We start from the raw sequence: 16,054 nt of genomic DNA on the forward strand, positions 1-16,054 counted from the left end.
TCTTGTTTTCCTGGATTCAAAGACATTTTACATTCACTCACTCAATACTTGCTTATTCTTAACATGCAACAGCTGGTTATCTATGAGGCCCTTAGCCCAGAGCAGGGCTGGAAGGCAAAAACTAGTGTTACGATAGCCCACTCAGACCTAACCAAATCAGCTGAAATCAGTGATAATTAATCTAACCTAAAATGGCTTCAAAACACTAACTTTAATACTGATTTGGGAGAATCAATATTTCCCCCTCACTTTACATAAGGAGAATATTAGATCATAAGTGATGCTTCAAGGTAGTAGCACTATAGTCAGACTCCTTTGAAATTAAGTCTTCAAATTTTCTGTATAACACATAATTGGAAATATTTCTAAGAGTTAAAGAAAACAAAGGTGTTTTTTAATTTTTTTTTGCACACCTATTTATGTACTAATTTGACTCAAAAAAATCAACTTACAGTTTTGGATTTGGTGAATTTGTCTTCACATTTGATTGCTTCCTCTGGAGAAACTCTTCTTTTTGACAAATCAATATAGCCTGTCATGAGAAAATTTTGAAAAAAATTTAGCATTTTTAAGCAGTAACTGTCCAGGTGCCAGCTACTACTGTGACCAATTTTCAGAAACAAATTAAGTGGTTGGCATAACTACAATTATTTCCCAGTAAAATTCCAGTGACAAAGTACCGCATGAAAAAGCATACATGATATTTTAAAAATGATTTTTAAAAATTTATTTTTTGAGAGCAGTTGTAGGTTTAGAGAAAAGTCATGCAGAAAGTACAGAGTAGCCATATACCACCCCACCTCCCACCCCCAGTTTTCCCTACTATTAGATTTTGCATTAGTATGGCACATTTGTTACAAGTGATGAACCAATGTTGTTATAATTACACTATTAACTATAGACCATAGTTAATACATACATTAGGGTTCATTTTTTTGTGTAGAACAGTTCTATGGGTTTTAAAAAGTTTTGTGGTAACATATACACAACATAAAATTTCCCATTTTAACCACTTTCAAGTATACAAGTCAGTGGTGTTAATTACATTCACAATGTTGTGCTACAATCAACATCAACCACTGCCTAATCTTTTCCATCACTCCAAACAGAAACTCTACCCAATTAAGCATTAACTCCGTTACTCACCCTGCCCCTGGTAACCCATATTCTAATTTCTAATTATGAATTTGTGTATTTTAACTATTTCATATAAGTGAGCTCATACAAATTTGTCCTTTTGTATCTGGCTTATTTCTTTCAATAAGATATTGTCAAGGTCCATCCACGTTGTAGCACGCATCAGAACTTCATTCTTCTTTTACAACTGAATACTATTCCATCATATGTATATATCACACTTAGTTTATCTATTTATCCACTGGTGGACATTTGGGTTGCTTCCACTTTTTGTCAATTGCGGATAATACAGCGATGCGCATCGGTGTGGAAATAAGATGAGAGATTCTGCTTTGTTTTCAGAAATGTGTTCGGTGAAGGGAGTGAACAGTTTTTGATGATCCAACTGAAAACTAATCAAATGCCTCTCCTTTCCCTACTTCTTCCTTTCATGTGCGTTGCAGAATAGAAATGCACTCTGCTCTTGACCTAGTTTAAGGCAAAAGGTTACCCTGAGTCAACATAAAAACTGGAACAAATTTTAAAAATATGAATGACTTCCATATTCAAGTTACTGTGCCAGGTGCTTTACTTAAGTATCTCACTGAACTCTCACAATAATCCTGTATGGTAGATTATCATCCCTCTTCCTACCCTTTTTTTTTTGTTAATGGAGAAAGTAAACCGCAAAAGTTAAATAACTTGCCCAAGTCAAATAGTCAGAAAATGTCCGAAACCTATGAATCTGTGCCTGGTTAGGATTTCTAACATGCTGAATAAAAGTGGTGAGAATGAATATCCTTGCCTTGTTCCCAGTATTGGAGTACACCATGTTTGGAGGTTTTTCCTAGACACCGTTTATCAGATGTTCCAGTTTGCTAATGCTGTCACAATGCAAAACACCAGAAATGGATCAGCTTTTATACAAGGGGGTTTATTTGGTTACACAGTTACAGTCTTAAGGCCATAAAGTGTCCAAGGTAAGTCATCGACAATCGGGTACCTTCACTGGAGGATAGCCAATGGTGTCCAGAAAACCTCTGTTAAACAGGAAGGCATGTGGCTGGCGTCTGCTCCAGAGTTCTGGTTTCAAAATGGCTTTCTCCCAGGACGTTCCTCTCTAGGCCACAGCTCCTCTTCAAAATGTCACTCTCAGTTGCTCTTGGGGCATTTGTCCTCTCTTAGCTTCTCTGGAGTAAGGATCTGCTTTCAAAGGCCGTCTCCAAAATATCTCTCATCTGCAGCTACTTCTCTGTGCGTTCTTCAAAGTGTCTCTCTTGGCTGTAGCAAGCTCGCTCCTTCTGTCTGAGCTTATATAGTACTCCAGTAAACTAATCAAGGCCCATGCTGAATGGGTGGGGCCGCAACTCCATGGAAATTATCCAATCAGAGTTATCACCCACAGCAGGATGGGCGCATTTCCATGGAAACAACCTGATCCAAACTTAATCCCCACTAATATGTCTGCCCCCACAAGATTACATCAAAGATGATGGCGTTTTGGGGGACACAACACATCCACATCAGATTAATCTAAGGAAATTCCCATCTATTTCTAGTTTACTGACTTTTTATTATTAATGGATGCTGAATTTTGTCAAATGCTTTTTCTGCATCCACTGAAATGATTTTATGTTTTTTCCTCCTATATCGTTAAAGTACACTGATTTTATTTCAGATTCTGAGCTTTTAAAAATTAAGGTGAAATTCATGTAACACAAAATTAACCATTTTAAAGTGTACAATTCAGCAGTATCTTGTGTATCCACAATTTTGCGCAACTACTAGTTCTCTTTAGTTTCAAAACTTTTTAACTACCCCAATACTCATTAAGTAATCACTCCCCACCCCATGCCCTGATAAACTCAATCTGCTGTCTCCATGGATTTGCTTATTCTGTATATATCATATAAAAAGAATCATAATATGTGACCTTTTGTGTCTGGCTTCTTTCACTCAGCATGTTTTCAAGGCTCATCCAAGTCGTAGCAAATATCAATTCTTTGTTCCTTTTTATGGCCGAATAATACGTCACTGGATGTTTTACCACAATTTCTTTATTCATTCATCTGTTGACGGACATTTAGGTTGTTTCCACCTTTTGCCTAATATTTAAATAATGCTGCTGTAAACATTTATGTACAGGTTTCTGTGTGGGCATATGTTTTAATTTCTCTTGGGCATATACCTAGGAGTCAAACTGCTGGGTAATATGGTAATTGTGTTTAGCTTTGTGAGACACCACCAAACTTTTCCACAGTGGCTACACCATTTTACATTACCACAAGCAATGTCCAAGGGTTCCTATTTCTTCACATCCTTACCAATACTTGTTATTATCTGTCTTTTTATTATAGTCATCCTAGTTGGCTATATCGTGTCTCATTGTGGTTTTGATATGCAATGACCAATGATGTTGAACAGCTTTTCATATACTTATTGGTCATTTATAGATCTTCTCTGAAGAAATGTCTATTCAAATCTTTTGCACATTTTTTTATTTGGACTTTCTGTCTTTTGGTTGTTGAATTCTTTATATATTCTGGATATTAAACCCTTATCGGATTACGATTTGCAAATATTCTCTCTCATTCGGTAGGTTTTCTTCTCATATTTTGATTTAAAAAAAAGATTATGATTTACATACAGTAAAATTCACCAATTTGATGCTGTTCTTTTGGGTTTTAACAACTGAATACAGTCATGTAACAACCATTACAATCAAAATATAGAACAATTCCCTTATCCCTCCAAACCACTATAAACAACTGTGTAGATTTGTGGACATAAATTTTCATTTCACTTGAGTAAATACCTAGGAATGGCATTCCTGGGTCATATGTTAACTTTTTAAGAAACCGCCAAACTGCCTATACCATTTTGCATTTCCACCAGCAATGTATGAGTTTCAAATGTGCTACATCCATCAGTGGCATGCACACACACACACACACACACACACACACACACACACACACACACACAATCTAGTACGAATGTAGTGGATTCTCTCATTGTGGCTTTAATTTGCATTTTCCTAATGACTAGTGTTGTGCATCTTTGCATGGACATATTTGCCATCCATTTATCTTCTTTGGTAAAGCATCTGTTCAAATCTTTCACTCATTTTTCTGATGGGTGGTTTAAATATAGGTTTTTTAGGTTGTTGACTAGTCCTTTAAGTATTCTGAATATAAGCTCTTTATCAGATGTTTTTTTGCAAATATCTTCTCCCAATCTGTGGCTTGTCTTTTTATTCTCTTAACAGTGCCTTCCAAAGAACAAAAGTTCTTAGTTTTCATCAAGTTCAATTTATCTATTTTCTTTTATGGATTACACTTTTGGGGTTGGTCTAAGAAATCTTTTCCTAACCCAAAGCCACAAAGATGTACTCCTTTGTCGTCTTCTAGAGGTACTATAGTTTTAGATTTTACATTTAGGTCTATGGGTTCATTTTAAGTTAATTTTTGTATAAGATGAAATGTATGAATGAGGTTTTTTTCTTGCAGATGGACATCCAATTGTCCCAGCACCATTTGTTAAAAAGATAAAATTCTCCATTCACCTGCCTTTGTACCTTTGTTGATAATCAATTGACCATATAGGTGGGGGTCATATATGATGATTCTTAAACCAACCTGACATTCCATACACCCCACTTGGTCATGCTTTACTATTTTTTTTAAACATCACTGGATTTGTTATGCTTTTATCTTGGGAAGAACTTCTGTTATCTATGCTCATCACAGATTTGGTTAGTAATTTTTGTTTTTTAAAAACAATTGTCTTCGTCAGTTTTCTTATCAGGTTTATGCTGCTTCATAGAACTATCTGGGAAGTGTTCCCATATCCTCACTATTTAAAAATTTTAGGTAAGACTCAAAAAAATTTCTGTCTTAAATGTTTGATATAATTTACCAACGAAACCACCTGGACTTAGACTTTGCTTGATGGGAAGGTTTTTGACAATAAATTCAATTTATCTACCAGGTACAGGGCTATTCAAAACTTCTATTTCATCTTGTGTCAGTTTTGGTAAGTTGTATTTTTCAAGGAATTTGTCCATTTCCTCTAACTTGTTGACATTGGCATAATGTTGGTAATAACATTCCCTTACTGATCCGTTAATGTCCATTGTATCTGTAGTGATATCTCCCTCTTTCATTGCTGAGGTTGGTAATTTGTGTTTTTTTCCCTCATCAGTCTAGCTATGAGTTTATTAATTTTGTTGATCTTTTCAAAAAACCAACTTCTGATTTTAACTTTTTCCTAATTTTCTATTTCACTGATTTATTCTCTTATCTTTAAAATTTCTTTACCTTTACTTTTAATTTACCTTCCTCTTCTTTTTCTATCTTCTTAAAGTAAAAGCTTAGATAATTGTTTTTAGACCTTTATTCTTTTCTACTGTAAGAATTTAAACCTATAAATTTCACTCTAAGTCCTTTTCTAATACATCCATTATTTGGAATAAATTGTTCAATTTTGCAAATCTTTGTTTTTTTCCAAGGTGTACTGACAGTGACTTCAAATTCGGTTCCAATGTGTACAGTTTTAATTCTTTTAAATGTATTGAGTGTTATATCATGGCCCCATTTATGGTCTATTGTAGTGAATATGCCATGCACACTTGAAAAGGGCCAATTATTAAGAGGTTGTTCAGACCTCCAACTATGAATGTGGATTTGTCTACTTCTTTCTTTAATTTGATTTTTACTTCATACATTTTGAAATTTTATTAGGCTTGCATACACTGATGACTGTTGTGTCCTTCTAACAAACTGATCTTTTATAAAATGTCCCTATTTAACTCTGGTAATAGATGTTAAGTTTATTTTATGTGATAGTAACACAGACACTCTAGTCTCATGTTATTGCTTGCATGGTACACCTTTTATATCTGTTTTTTTTTTTTTTTCTTGCTGGCACCCTTGGGGTTCCTTGGATTGCATCTCTGCTTCACCATGCGGTGATCTGCCTTTATTCTCTGGCTTATTCTGGTGTCTGGCTTCTACTGACCCTGTCCAAATTTCCTCCACGTCTAAGGACTTCAGCCATATTGGATTGAGGCCCACTCTCACCCAATTTGGCCTTATCCAAATAGGATCTTTGAAGGTCCTATTTACAAATGAGTTGACACCCAGGGGACCAGCAGTTAGGACTTGAACATGCTTTTGTGGGAGACATGATTCAATCCATAACAATCATCATGCCAGACTTTTGCTACATAACAAACCACTCTAAAACTAAGTGGTTTAAAACAACGAGCTCCCTTCCTTCCTTCCTTCCTTCCTCCCTCCCTCCCTCCCTCCTTCCCTCTCACAATTCTGTCGGTTGGCAATTTGGGCTGTGGTCAGATGGGCCATTCTGTCGGTTGCCTAGCATCTCTCATTGGCTCAGTCATTTGGTGGCTCAACTGGGGCTAGATGGTCTAAGATGATTTCACTTTCATGTTTGGGAGTTGGTTCTATCTTTTGGCAGGGCCTCTTCCTATTACATCTATTTATTTTCAACCAAATGTCTCCTGTAGAGAGCATATTGTCAGGTCTTGCTTTTTAATCCATTCTAACAAGCTCTGCCTTTTAGTTGAAGTATTTAAGTCCATTTACATTTAATGTTAATTATTGCTATAATTGGATTCATTTTACTATTTTTTGTTTGTTCATTCTGTGTTTTATTTCTCTTTCCTGTCTTCTTTTAGGTTAATTCAATATATTTAAAACTCCATTTTAATTTATCTTTGGCTTTTTTGGTTAGTCTTCTTCGTATTTCTTTTTTTTTTTTTTTTAAATTTTATTTTTTATTTATTTATTTTTTAATCATCATTTTATTGAGATATATTCACATACCACGCAGTCATACTAAACAAATCGTACTTTCGATTGTTTACAGTACCATTACATAGTTGTACATTCATCACCTAAATCAATCCCTGACACCTTCATTAGCACACACACAAAAATAACAATAATAATTAGAGTGAAAAAGAGCAATTGAAGTAAAAAAGAACACTGGGTACCTTTGTCTGTTTGTTTCCTTCCCCTATTTTTCTACTCATCCATCCATAAACTAGACAAAGTGGAGTGTGGTCCTTATGGCTTTCCCAATCCCACTGTCACCCCTCATAAGCTACATTTTTATACAACTGTCTTCGAGATTCATGGGTTCTGGGTTGTAGTTTGATAGTTTCAGGTATCCACCACCAGCTACCCCAATTCTTTAGAACCTAAAAAGGGTTGTCTAAAGTGTGCGTAAGAGTGCCCCCCAGAGTGACCTCCAGAGTGACCTCTCGGCTCGTTTTGGAATCTCTCTGCCACTGAAGCCTATTTCATTTCCTTTCACATCCCCCTTTTGGTCAAGAAGATGTTCTCCGTCCCACGATGCCGGGTCTACATTCCTCCCCGGGAGTCATATTCTATGTTGCCAGGGAGATTCACTCCCCTGGGTGTCTGATCCCACGTAGTGGGGAGGGCAGTGATTTCACCTTTCAAGTTGGCTTAGCCAGAGAGAGAGGGCCACATCTGAGCAACAAAGAGGCATTCAGGAGGAGACTCTTAGGCACAAATATAGGGAGGCCTAGCCTCTCCCTTCGTATTTCTTTAGTAGCAGTTTCAGAGATTACAATATATACCCTTCATTTTTTAGTTAATATTGTTCCACTTCATATAAATTGTAAGACCTGCATAGACCTATTCAGCTCCCCACTTCCTGCCTTTCTGCTTTAGTTGTCAAATGTATATTTATGTATTTTTTTTGCTTTAAATAGTTAAATGTATCTTAAAGCAATTAAGAGAGAAAAAGTCTTCTACATGGGTAAATGTATTTTCTATTTCTGGCATATCTCCTCAGCCTGAAGAACTTTTCTTTATCATTTCTTATAGTGCAGTTCTATTTGGCAATAAATTTTCTTAGTTCCTATTTGAAAATGTCTTCATTTCTTCTTTATTGTTGAAGGAAATTTTCTTTAGATACAGAATCCTGGTTTACAGTATTTTTCTTTTAGTACTTTACTGATGTCCTTCCATGTTTGGGCCTCCATTATTTCCAATAAGAAGCCACAGTAATTTACATCCCTGTTCTCCTATATGTATTGTTTATTTACTCTGGCTACTTTCAAGATTTTCTCTGTATCTGTTTTTCAGGAGTCTGATGTGGTCTTATTAGCATTTATTTTGCTTGAGTTTTGCTGAACAACTCCAATTAGTGGTTTGACAACCACAACAGCTAGAAAGTGCTGACTGCAGTGGGGATTAGAAAAAGGAGAGCCACAGACAACTCCTGAATCTATATATAAACTCTGCTCAAATCTCTGCCTGATCCCCAAACTACAAATGCACAGGGTGGGCTTCAAATAGCACAACAGGTTAAAAAATGGAAAAGACTTCCCACTTAGGGAAACAGAACTTGTAGTATGAGTTCAGACAAGTTAACTGTCTGATCAGTCAGTATTCTTAAGATGACCATAAAGGGATCGAGAATTTGTGTCACATATCATTCTTAATGTCCAGAACACAATAGAAAACTGTAAAACATATGAAAAAACAGGAAAATGACTCACACACACCAAGAAATAGATGTCAATAGAGATTGACCCAGAGAAGAACCAGATTTGGAAGTAGGAGACAAGGATTTTAAAGCAGATGTTAAATGTGTTTGTAATGGATGAACAAAATGAAATCTGAATAGAGACCTTAGAAACTATTATAAAGAACCAAATATTAATTCTAGAACTGTAAACTATATACTATCTAACGAATTTACTGGTTGGGCTAACAATAGAGTGAAGATAACAGAAAGGTCAGTGAAACCGGATTCTCCAGTCAGTAAGACTGCAGGTTTTCCTACTAGAGTTTTAGTTGCCTGGCTTAAAGCTTTCCGCAGAACACAGTAAAGCAAAAAGCTGTATAAACAGAAAACTTAGCCAGTACAATTCCCTTCTTCCAAATGTTGACTTGCTTTTGTTTGTTCTTCATTGACTTAAGGCAGATGGTCTTTAATTTGTCCAGAATTCATAGCTGTTATGTTGAAGGGTTTGTCCAACAGGAGTCATTCCTCTATTATCAGAAATGGATCCCTTCTACATGATCATTTTCATACTTTGCTTTTTCCTTATTCTACCTTGTGGATCTTTCCATATCAAAATATTCAGACCTTATTTGCGCATAAAATTACACTGCATGGATATATCATGATTTATTTAACCAATCCCAATTTTGATTATTGTTTCCTGTTTTTAATTAACACTGTATAAATAATGCTGCCATGGCCATATTTTTACATTGATCTACTGTACTTATGCAAATATACCCTTCCATTTCTTTCTGAGCTCAGTTGAAAATACATTTGATCCTTTCTTTTGTATAGATTTTATGTAACAGAAAGAGAAATTTAAGAAAATGTCTTGTAATCTATAAAGATTTTAAAAGAAGTGACCAAATATTCTGTTAGTTAAAAACATTTACACGTCAACCAGTGCCCCAAACCATACATCATTCTAGGTCCTACTGAGGGAGTGATATGAAGGACTTACACAAGTTTAAGGAATAGTTCCAGACTCATCAAGGAGTTTTAAAATTTTTGGGGGGATAGAGGGAGCTACAAGTAAGTAATATAAAACATTTAGAACAATCAATGTGCTATATGGAGCCACTAACCTAACAGATAATATAAGACATTCCGAAGTTTATCATCTAAGATTATAATCAGAAAAAAATTTTAAATGTCATACATGTATAAATTAATTATTTGAAGGAGTGAAAGAGTATCAGTAAACTGGATGTCTAAGGAGATTCAGAAAGACAAGTCCAACCAAGGTGACTGATATGCAGTCTTTCAAGCACGATGGTGACTAACATGTATTAAATACAGTGAGATGGCTGAAAACAATTATAATTATCTCAAGCTGAAGCCAAGTCCTATTTAATGGCATTACACACTGTGTTTAGAAAAATCTGGTCACAAAGGTGATGCTTTATATAGGGTCCAGAAAAAAGGCACCCTATAAGTCAAAATTAATACTCATTCAGCACTTTCTGAAAGATTCATACAGGATCTGGGAAATAGAAACATTCTAATTAACAGAGAGACATATAATTTTGGATTTGAGATGGGGGGTGTGCTTTCTCAAAGGTTATATAAAATATTCCCACAATCAATTCTTAAAACCAATGCGACTTTGACCCATTTCTTACTCACCCAATAACCTGGTAACTATTTTAGCTTTAAATCAAGGAAGGGGCGTCCAGCATATTCAGGCCTACCAACGTATATGAATGAACCAGTACTCTGGTTTTCTTGTCTGTCTCATCTGAGTTTGGCCAACATGAGTTAGTCACCAAAGTTGTGATAAGCTGTTGGAATAAAATTTAAGTTTTTTGACCCATAAGACTAGCATCTAGATGAATGAATTGAATCACTACTAATAAAGGAGATCTTGCTTAGATGGCTAATTGGCATCCTTCTCTAACAACTTTGCATGTAAAAGAGTTTAAATACAAAAGTTCTACTTTTTTTCATGTAGTAGACAATTGACCAAAACAAAACAATTTTTTAAATCAATTCTTTTAAACACCAGAAACTGGAATTATATTTTGCATATTTTTCTCACCTTTTTCTTTGTCCACTCTAATGACAACCACACATTCATTCCTTCCAATTCGGATAAGTTTGTTTATAGAACGGATACGCCTTCTGGACAACTCACTAAGAAGAATCATGCCTTCGATGTTGTTGTATTCCAGCAAGCTGACATAAGCCCCCATTTCAGCAATGGACCTTACATTCACCATCACTACATCTTCCACCTCAGGAAACTTGTGTTGATAAAATCTACAACTTAAACCTGGCATTCTGTAATTTAAACAAAAGATTCAAATAAATGTTCAGTTAAGGCCAAAATAAAGAAAAATCAATTTTCCACATCTTGCCCCTGAAAGAAAATAAAAGATAAAGGAAAATATAACTTACCAGTCTTCTCACATCTTTAAACTTTTTAAATGATACCAGAAAACAGACAGATGTTCAAATACAGAATTCAGGAAAACTTTATCAGTTTTGTACAATCTTAGAATAAAGACTGGATGTTAACAACGGAGGTTATCAGAATAAAACTGGAGGTTACTCAGAATAAACATCCAATAGGCCTTGTCAAGAACCAGGCTTTAATTTTTATTTTGCTCCACATTTAAGTGAAGCTTGGGTGATTTTCTGCCATTAGTTTCAGAGGAATCATAAAAAAATAATGACCATCTATAAAATACCCTGAGATCTAAGGATTAAAGGTACACCTCAAAGGTAAAATATTATTTTAATATCACCACTTTAAGGAATGCCAAATGATGGGAAGCATCACTACTATTTTAAACCTGTCAGCAAAACTAAAGCTATTCTTCTCTAAGTCAGCTAAGACTGTATATGCTATCACCCTCTCTATGAAGGGAAAAATGTTCTGACTATCTAAACCCTGGCCTAATCAATGTGGCGAGAAAATCCAATCATTTCTTACTGCCAATTATGGTATCACATGTCAAGGAGACAGAAAATAAAAATTTATTAATCACTAAAGTTATTAAACTTAACTAAAATGCATCCTCCTCTCTTAATTTTTTTCTTTTAAAATGAGCTTGAGTTTAATTCACAATTACCATACTTTCCAGCTTCTACTTTTCACATTATTCCCAAATTACTTTTCATTTGTTGAACAGGTATACTTATTCTTGAGAATAGCCTTACAGATCTCCATTACTATAAAGTTCAAGTTTCTCTCAACCTCCAAGCATTAAATATATTTAAAACTATTCCCTCTGATTCACCCAAGCTATTTTCAGCACCACTCCTTTATTCTACAAGTGGTTCTCAAATTTACTTGGTAGAGAACCTGAAAGTCATTATTCTTTAGCCAACATGAAATATCCCCTATTAATTCTACTGATATGACCCACAAGCTTGAAATCACACCATGGGCAGATGTATATTTTAAATAAGGAAGAGCTCAAACCAATCATGGTTGACTGTTTTCATGCTTTTCTGTTTACCCTAACCTATTTACTGTTGTCAGAGTTCAGAAGATAAGCAGCAGAAAGACCTAAAAGTATAAGGAAAAACTGAAAATTTATTTAACTTATTATTATTATTATTACTGTTAATTGGGAAATAAGGTTGAGATCTTACTGACAGAGCATCCACACCCAGCTCATGGAACACCAGAGTCCTGCTGCAATGCCAAACGGCACACATGTATCTTCCTGGTGGGGTACCAGTGACTTTTTTTTTTTTTTTTTTTTGAAACAGGATTTTTTTTAATTCTCTTGTTCTTGCTGTATTAAAATTAGGGTGTAATATACAGAAGGATCTAATTTTAGTAAATATAGGCTTATTAGTTGAGAATTTTACAGAAATTATTCACAATCAAGTCTAATGAAGTTGTTCTGGCTTTCATGTATTATTACTAATCACACATATTTTGCCAAACTAATAATTGAACTAATCACTGAACTCATTTTGCCTCAAGTAACAGTCAGGGAACTCAGACTTTTGCTTGATTTCTCACTATTGTAGAATAGGTGCTTTATATAAAACCTGTAGACTAAAGCCTGAAAAAGTTGTTTCAAATTAGTTTATTTCATCAACATTTTTTAACTGTGTTTCATGATGGGATTAGTGACACATGAATAAATATATTTTCACAGAGATTTTTCTTCACCTTACTATCTTTTTTTTTTTAATCTTCATTTTATTGAGATATATTCACATACCACGCAGTCATACAAAACAAATCATACATTCGATTGTTCACAGTGGGGTACCACTGACTTTTACATCTTTCTACTACCTACAAAGTCCTCTATAATCTGGCCACTGCTTATCTCTCTGAGGTACCACTTTCCCCTAGTTCTCCATATTTTACAGATGAAGAAACTGAAGCACAGGTTAAGCATCTTGACCCTTCATACTGTTACGTGATAGAGTCAGAATATGAACCTATGCAGTTTGGATCCAGAGTCTGGGTCCTTATCCACCCAGCTAAACTTCTCAATATTATCAACAAAATATTACAATTAAACAAAAAGCAGCATCAATGTACATATGTGACACTGGAGCATATACCACAGATTAGTGCAAACTATTAGTACTAACCTATCCTGTTAACCGCAAAAAAAGCAGCATATCAGTAACAGTGGCAGAGATGTATTTCTTTTGTAGCAATTTACAATATGGATCTAGCAAATGATGGGAACTAGACATTCAATGGCCAGAATTATCCACCAAGAAACAGCTGAGCTAGTTGTTTTGCTTTTTAAACAGGGTATTTTTGGGGAGGCAGAGGAGAAACAACTGTTGTCAACTGTCTTTATGTCAAGCTCTCAAATTTGAGAGCTAAAAAGTTTCAAATTGGTGTCAAATATAATGAAAACGCATTAAAGTTCTAAAAGATTTAACAGGTGATGTTAACCACATTTACCTACCAACTTTCTCCAAATAGCAAAGTTGATAATTTGGGGGGAAGCAAGGCTTAATTTGAAGGTTAAAGAACACAGGCAATAGTGTAAAAGACTCCTGAAGGGAAATACGACTGATAGTTCTTTAGGAGGTATGTCTCTTTGCAATATATGGGCTAAAAGGATGATTTCTGTATGGTATTAACACTGAAGAAAAAAAGTAGCTAGTAAGAAAGAAAGAATTCATTTCACAAAGAATCTACATTTTGATTGAGAGATTTTGAATATATTTTCTTATGAAATAATAATAACATCACTTTTTGTATCAGTCAGGAAAACAAACCACATTATGTATCCATTCAGCCCTTTATCATTTTTCAAAGCACTACTATTTAACATTATTTTATTTTGTCCTCAACAACAAGCCTCAAGTCAGGCAAGTAGTACTTTGGGAACAGTCTTAGATCTAGGTTCCAGTGCTTGCTTGCTCTCCTACCTACCAGTTGTGATTGCTTGAGAAAGGTACCCTCTTTGAACTCCAATTGTCTTATTTGTGCTATGTATTTCCCAGGTTTGTTGAGGATCAAATAACATTAAGAATAGGCAAAAACATTTTGAAAACTGTAATGTGCTACAAAACATAAGCTATTAAAAGGCAAAGGAAGTCTTATTTCCATGTGATAATTTAATTCATTAAACAATTATTTTTACATTATCTACTATGTACTAAACACTGTTGATACAAGAAAGGCTCCTAAGAAATTAAATATGAAGTGGGAAACAAACTAATAAGCAAATTAATTACAGTATAAGATACTATGAAAGGAACACAGTACAGCAATCTATTAACAGGAAACCCAGGCGTGAAAATATTAAAAGACTTCCTCAAGGACAACCACTTAACAAGTACATGAGCAAGAGCTAAACCTAAGTCTTCTAACATCAAATCCAGACCATTATCCACCTCTCAAAATATATCAACTGCACTCCAACCTAATTTCAAACACCCTGCATCGTCAATAATTTTGCCTGGTCAAATGGTAGGTAGAACTTCTTTCTTAAACCAGTGCATATTCACTACAATCAAGGCAGAAGTCCACCTTTTCCAAAGTAAAACATATTACATAATGGGGAAAACTCATGACAATTTTAATTCAGCTCTAACACCAGTTATGTTATCTGAATGCTAGATTTTAGTATATGAATGTTACACAAAACTATTTCACTGTAGTTGAATATCATCAAAATTGCAAACATTACTGTGCAGCAGGCAGCTACATCGTTTGATAATAACTGTGACTTGGCATCAAATGAACTGAGAATAGGCAGCAAAGTTATGTATAAGAAATGCCCAAACTTCTGAAAGACACAGAGTTACAATTTTTTTTTTAAATAACAATTCAGTCTGGAAAAAATTTAACACTTCTCGGCTACATCTTTTCTCCAAGAAACAATGTTTCCTGTTTAATGAAAATTAAAGCAGCATTAAGTTTGGGGGGTACTTAAAGCGAGTCTGTCGGAGTATTTAACCTCGAAGCATTCTCTTATCTTATGCTTTCAGTTAGGCTTAACCTCAGCGTGTGTAATTCTACAGTTGTAGTCTTATCATAGCCAAAATATGGCAAAATGACTTTACTAAGAATAGTATCCTCCTCACTAGTATGATTTAGTTTCAATTCAAGCCGTGACGCCTGCTACAGAAAGGCAGAAATAGAGCGATATAATAATTAAACTTCAATTTTAAAAATCAATTATCAGATGAGTAAACAATTCTTGGACCTTCCTTTACCTAGATCATTTCCACACGGTGGCCCTTCCCACTGGTTCGTCGGAGAAGTGTCCTATATGGATTCCACTGAAAAGCTGGATAAATTTTTGGTAGTATTACTGGGGCGGAAGGAAAGAAGATGGAATTCTCAGACCCGGAAAAAGCAAATCACCCAGCGTCCTGGGGCGGGAAGGTGTCAGAGAGTCCTCCTGAGGCCGCCCCACCTCAAGTCACCCTTAGTTTAAGCACACTGAGGAGGCTGTACTGTTCACTTGACCAACTTTCCTTCACCAGATTCCTCCGCTCGTACAATGACGCCTCTGGAACACTGAAAGACAGACACACGGAGCCGGCGAGGAAGGACGCTTGCTACACAGCCGGCGGACGGTGGCGGTAATGTCCAGATACTTCCCGCGCAAGGACGGGAAAGGGAGGAGGTGTTAGCCCGGGGCCTACCCTCTCTCAACCACCCGGGTCACCGAACAAAACCAAAGTGAATTCTTGGAGAAACCGAGATGGCGAACTAGTCACCTGAGGTATGTGTCCGACTTCCGCACTAGGGTCCCTGCGATCTGTAACCGGGGAGATCAGACTCTCTTCCACCCGCACCAGACACGGATTCTCTTTGGCGTGCGCTTCGCTCGACCCCACTGCGCATGCGGAACCACCTCGCACCACGCAAGCGCTAACAGAAGAGAGGCCCTTCTTCACTGATCATAGAGGCGAGGTCCTC

General features: G+C 35.8%; 1 protein-coding gene across 2 annotated transcripts in view; it reads right to left on the reverse strand.

Moving 5' to 3' along the window:
• EIF2S1 (eukaryotic translation initiation factor 2 subunit alpha) overlaps positions 1-15,974 on the reverse strand; it is a 37,031-nt gene extending 21,057 nt beyond the window's left edge. The window contains exons 1-3 of one of the 2 annotated variants that reach the window (XM_037832489.1): positions 15,853-15,974; positions 10,724-10,965; positions 453-532 (exon numbers count right to left, since the gene is read on the reverse strand). In XM_037832489.1, coding sequence (XP_037688417.1) covers positions 453-532; positions 10,724-10,964 — 321 coding nt within the window. In that variant the 5' untranslated portion in view covers position 10,965; positions 15,853-15,974. The other variant, XM_037832488.1, reaches the window with a different exon arrangement.
• Between the last annotated feature and the right edge of the window lie 80 nt (positions 15,975-16,054).

This window comes from Choloepus didactylus, chromosome 4 (genome assembly GCF_015220235.1).
Source record: "Choloepus didactylus isolate mChoDid1 chromosome 4, mChoDid1.pri, whole genome shotgun sequence".
In the NCBI taxonomy this organism is placed as follows: domain Eukaryota; kingdom Metazoa; phylum Chordata; class Mammalia; order Pilosa; family Megalonychidae; genus Choloepus; species Choloepus didactylus.